Below are 6072 nucleotides of genomic sequence, written 5' to 3'. Positions count from 1 at the left end.
ATGTTTCCTGTTGTGAGAAAAACTGGGGATACAATATCTGGAATCATAAACAGCCCAATACAGAGGAAACCAAATATTTTTAATCAGAGGGCTTAGGTAGGTATTTCTTGAAGTGGCAGCCTAATCTTGGCCCTTAGGAGGGATAAAAGGTTCCTTGGTGGGAGCCCACCTGCGCATGTATGGCTCTGACCCTGTGCTATGTACTCTGCTTGGCTGGCTACACTCTTAGGCACTGACCAGGAGATGGGGCCACTTGTGGTCTTCACAGGAAGGGCTCCAGTCTTGGGCTCAATGTGCTTGTTGTGTCTATCTCTGCCTTCTTTCTTCTTCTTCTTCTTCTTCTTTTTTTTTTTTAGTGATAAGAAGTTTATTCTGTACTTCTCGAAGCATCAGGTAGCGGGTAAAACTGGAGAGGGCCTGATTTGGAGTTGTAGGGACTCTGGTAGGCTTTCTTTCTGTGCCGGGGAGGGCACCAGGGACGGCTGTAGGCTGTTGCCCTGGGAGGGCTACCGAGGGGCTTGACTGGGCTGGGGGTGCTGGGGCTGTGGCACTTGCAGTAGGGGGCCCTCGGGTGAAACAGGTTAGGAAGGGCCCCAGACAGGGATTCTTCTGAGGGGTGAGGTAGAGTGCTTCCTTCAGCCAGCCCGGGTGGAGAAGAAGGGCGGAGAGTGGCCACAGGAGTCCAGTCGGGAGCGGAAGAGCTCATTCTGCACAGTTTGGCCCAGCGAGCACAGGGGATTCTTCACCACCAGCTCCACGTACAGCTCACCGTGGATGTGGTGCAGCACATCTCAGATGGGTCCCACGGCCAAGTCAGTATTCATGACAGCGCTGATCCCAGCGGGCATCTCGTACTAATGGAGTTTGTAACGTCTAGTTTGGAAGGCCAGGAAGCCGTCCTTAATGTCTAGTGGGGACATTTTGCTGACAAAGGAAAGGATAGAGAAGAGCATCCCGTACATCAGCTTGTACTCCTCCTACTTGGGGATCTCTGCTTGCTTCTTGCGGTGCCACTCACAGTAATGCAGACACGCTCCATTCCGGTCAAACAGGTACAGGTTGTGGACAGTCGTGGGGACTTGCTCCGAGTGCCTGTCACTCCATAGTTCCTATCTCTACTTTCTAGGTCTGTCAGTGTCCATAACCCATACATAGTATGTCTATTTGCCCCATGAGAAAGTGTTTCATTCATTAATTAATGCATGCATTTATGCACTTATTTACCCAATAATTGATCCATCTATTCATTTGGGCATGTATTCGTACGTTAGCACAGTCGTTTATTTAGTACACATTGACTATAAGAGTTGTGACTTTAAAAAAAAGAGTTATGGGCTTCCCTGGTGGCGCAGTGGTTGAGAGTCCGCCTGTCGATGCAGGGGACACGGGTTCGTGCCCCAGTCTGGGAAGATCCCACATGCCGCGGAGTAGCTGGGCCCGTGAGCCATGGCTGCTGAGCCTGCGCGTCTGGACCCTGTGCTCCGCAGCGGGAGAGGCCACAACAGTGAGAGGCCTGCGTACCGCAAAAAAAAAAAAAAAAAAAAAAAAAAAAAAGAGTTATGACTCTTTACTTTGATGCCAGAAGGATTGATGATAATTAGAGACCCAAGTGGGTGCCCAGGGAAAAGTCCCAGGCTCCAGACCTACAGTCCTGTTGCTGGCATTGTGTAAATCGAGATCACGACGGTGCACTGGCCAGCCGTTCTTGGCCCACTAACTTTGACCAAATAAATTCTTGTTTTACTAAACCCAAAGCAAAATGTGCTGACTAAGCCTTCTTTACCTGTAAAATTGTATTACATTTCTTTGTGATAGGAAAGGTTAGAACAACAATATGTGACCTTAACAACTCTGGGCACTGAATCTGCACTATGTCACCTGTGAAAAAAAGAGATGTCCCTTCGTTCAAGTCACAGAATTTATTTGGCAAGTTATGTACCTTTGTACTAAGAGATGACGGACATTTTTTTTTTTTTAAGCAAAATTGACACTCCCCATCCTTAAATAGCTTATAATCCAGTTGGAGAAATAAGGCCAGTCCACCTAGAATTATAGATCATAGAACTAAGGAATGTTTTATGTTGAAAGCTGCTTAAAGACCCATCTGGTCTGAAATTCCCTACCAAGGTGGAACTCCCCATACAAAGTACTCTGCACTAGAGTCTGTCATACAGCGTGAAGTAAGTCAGAAAGAGAAAGACAAATACCGTATGCTAACACATATATATGGAATCTAAGAAAAAAAAATGTCATGAAGAACCTCGGGGTAAGACAGGAATAAAGACACAGACCTACTAGAGAATGGACTTGAGGATATGGGGAGGGAGAATGGTAAGCTGTGACAAAGTGAGAGTGGCATGGACATATATACACTACCAAACGTAAAACAGATAGCTAGTGGGAAGCAGCCGCATAGCACAGGGAGATCATCTCGGTGCTTTGTGACCACCTAGAGGGGTGGGATAGGGAGGTTGGGAGGGAGATACAAGAGGGAGGAGATATGGGAACATATGTATATGTATAACTGATTCACTTTGTTATAAAGCAGAAACTAACACACCATTGTAAAGCAATTATACTCCAATAAAGATGTAAAATAAAATAAAATAAAATAATAAAATCAAAAACAAAACAACAGAATAAAACAAAAAAACAAAGTACTTTGCAAATAGTCTTTTCAGCTTTGTACCAACACTCCTCTGGTGAGGAAACTACTATTAATTTTTGTAATTAGAAAAGCTGTATTTGCTTAATGTAACACATTGAAAAAATATGGCAGAGTATCAAAGTAAAAAGTCAAGCCTCACCTCAAATCCCTCACCTCCCTACCATTTGTTACAGGATGCTAAGAATGGCTATTTTCTATACTTGTACAAACACATATATGGACATTTCCACCCCATACTTTCAATTGTAATCTGTTTTTTAAATTAGATAACATATACAATATAAAAATCGAAGGGTATGGGGCTTCCCTGGTGGCGCAGTGGTTGCGAGTCCGCCTGCCGATGCAGGGGACACGGGTTCGTGCCCCGGTCCGCGAAGATCCCACATGCCGCGGAGCGGCTGGGCCCGTGAGCCATGGCCGCTGAGCCTGCGCGTCCGGAGCCTGTGCTCCGCAGCGGGAGGGGCGGCGACGGTGAGAGGCCCGCTTACCGAAAAAAAAAAAAAAAAAAAAAAAACAAAGGGTATGAAAGAATGTACAATGAAAAGAAAGTCTCTTCTATCCCTCTCCCTCTAGCACCTCAGTTCTGCTCTCCAGAGGCAGCCACTGTTACTACTTTTATATGTATCCTTCCAGGGATAGTCTGTGCGTTTTACAAGCATATATGTTATTATTATTATTATTATTATTTTGACCACACTGCATGGCATACGGGTTCCTAGTTCCCTGACCAGGGATCAAACCCACACCCCCTGCAGTAGAAGCATGGAGTTTTAACCACTGGACCACCAGGGAAGTCCCTCTTTTTTTTTTTTAACACAAGTGTTAGCAGATTAAATACAATATTTCCCCCTTAATTACATATCTTAGAAATTCTTCCATACTTAGAGCAAGCTGCTTTATTCCTTTGAACAGGTGCATAGCATTTCATTGTATGGATGTGTCATAATTTAATAAATCAATCTATTTATGACTATTTTGGGGTTCCTGCCCTTTTGCTATTACAGACAAGGCTGCAATGGATAACTTTGACTATACTACATCTTTTTCATGCACACGCAAGGTTGTGGGATAAATATCTAAAAGGAGAATTGTTGGATCAAAGGACAGATACATTTGTTATTTTGATAGATATTGCCAGTTGCTCTCAGTAGATGTTGTATCAATTTCTGTTCCATTCATCAACTATGAGAGTACTTTTTCCCCATGCTATTACTAGGATATTAATTACTTTTTTTTTAACTTATGCCAACTTGGTAGGTTAAAAATAGTTACCTTTAGCTGTTTTCATTTGCACTTCTCTTATGAATGAAGTTGAGCATCCTTTCATATATGTGAGAGTCATCGTGTTTATTTTCTGTGTGCCATCTGTTCATATCCTTTACCTGTTTTTCTATTTTTTTTTTCCTTGTTGCTTTTCTTGTAAATATTAGGCTTTATATATACATACGTTTTTGAAAATAAGAACAACTTAAATTGAAAATTTTTTCCAGTTTGTTATTTCTCTTATGACTTTTTTTTTCCATGCAGGAATTAAAAAATTTTTTTTAAAATTTTTTAATTGTTCAATTCAGTGAATATAAATGAAGTAAACCAGACAAAGAAAGACCAATATTATATGATCTCACTTATATGTGGAATCTAAAAGAATGGACCTCATAGTAACAGAGTAGGATGCTCATTACTAGAAGCTGGGGGTGGGGGAAATGGAGAGATGTTGGTCAAAGGATACAACTTTTCAGTTATAAGATGAATAACTTTCGGGCTTCCCTGGTGGCTCAGTGGTTGAGAGTCCGCCTGCCAATGCAGGGGACACGGGTTCGTGCCCCGGTCTGGGAAGATCCCACATGCTGAAGAGCGGCTAGGCCCGTGAGCCATGGCCGCTGAGCCTGCGTGTCCGGAGCCTGTGCTCTGCAACAGGAGAGGCCACAACAGTGAGAGGCCCACGTACCGCAAAAAAAAAAAAAAAAGATGAATAACTTTTGGAGACCTAATGTAGATCAACTAACTAAACTATCAACTAAACTATCTATCAACTAACTATCAACTAAATCAACTAACATTGTAGATCTCAAGGGTTCTTACCACCATCACCAAAAAAAAAAAAAAGTAACTTGGTGAGGTGATGGATTTGTTAATTAGCTTGATTTTGGTAATCATTTCACAATGTATATCCAAACATCATGTTGTATAACTTAGATATATACAATTTCACTTTCCAATCATATTTCAGTAAAACTGGGGGAAAAAAAGCTGAAACTTATTAGTATTTTCTTTTACAGCATCTTGTTTTATCTATTTATTTTAGTGTTTGTTTTACCGTACTGAGCAAAGTTTGTCTATAGCAAGATACAAAACTTCTACCACGTTCTCTTCTAGTACATTTGTTCTTTCACTTTTCACATTCCAACCTTTCCTCCATCTGTAATTTATTTTGCTTTAAACTATAAAGTAGTGATCCAATTGTATTTTTTTTTCCAGATTGCTCTTCAGTTTCCTAACACCTTTTGTTGAATAACACATTTTTGGGAATTCCCTGGCAGTCCAGTGGTTCGGACTCTGTGCTTCCACCACAGGGGGCATGTGTTCAACCCCTGGTTGCGGAACAAATATCCCACAAACCACCCGGCACAGCCAAAAAAAAAAAATCAATTTTTATTTAATTTATTTTTTTGGCCACGCTGCATGGCTTGCGGGATCTTAATTCACTGACCAGGGATTGAACCCGGGCCAAGGCAGCAAAAGCGCCAAGTCCTAACCACTGGACAGCCAGGGAATTCCCTGAATAATCTATTTTTAGAATACTATCTTTATAATAAACTAAATTTATATATATAAATTATATATAAAATTTTACACATATATATGTTTCTAGGCTTTTAATTTTGTTTCATTGATCTATCTGCCTAGTGTTTTTGTTTGTTTGTTTGTTTTTTGTTTTGGCTGCATTGGGTCATCGTTGCTGGGCTCAGGCTTTCTCTAGTTGTGCTGACCGGGGGCTACTCTTCGTTGCAGTGCGCGGGCTTCAGTAGTTGTGGAGCATGGGCTTAGTTGCTCCGTGGCATGTGGGATCTTCCCGGAGCAGGGCTGGAACCCGTGTCCCCTGCATTGGCAGGCGGATTCCTAACCACTGCACCACCAGGGAAGTCCCCTGCCTAGTGTTTTCTTTTTTTTCCCTGCCTAGTGTTTAAAAAACAAAATTCAACCAAGTAAATTTGAAGATCTAATTGACTTTATTTGGGTGGAATCTCATCTAGCAACTAGAAGAGCCTCCAAGGAGTTGTACAATATGGAAGGTTTTTACGGGAAGAAGGGTGGGGAAGGGCAGCTATTAGCAAAAGAAAAGAAAAGATTATTTTTAGGCTAGGGCATCTTTTTTTAGAGGAAGGGAGCAGCAAAGGTTTTAT

At 42.0% G+C, this 6072-nt stretch overlaps 1 protein-coding gene across 1 annotated transcript; it reads right to left on the bottom strand.

The window, feature by feature from the left end:
- Positions 1-317: 317 nt before the first annotated feature.
- On the bottom strand, positions 318-1664 carry LOC101327796 (trafficking protein particle complex subunit 1). Its single transcript, XM_073803644.1, is given in 2 exon segments — positions 318-1092; positions 1648-1664. Coding segments are annotated over 2 exon segments (474 nt in total). The 3' UTR covers positions 318-635.
- Between the last annotated feature and the right edge of the window lie 4408 nt (positions 1665-6072).

The sequence above is a fragment of the Tursiops truncatus genome, chromosome 4 (assembly GCF_011762595.2).
Source record: "Tursiops truncatus isolate mTurTru1 chromosome 4, mTurTru1.mat.Y, whole genome shotgun sequence".
Taxonomy (NCBI): Eukaryota; Metazoa; Chordata; class Mammalia; order Artiodactyla; family Delphinidae; genus Tursiops; species Tursiops truncatus.
This window is presented reverse-complemented; position numbering and strand designations above follow the sequence as displayed.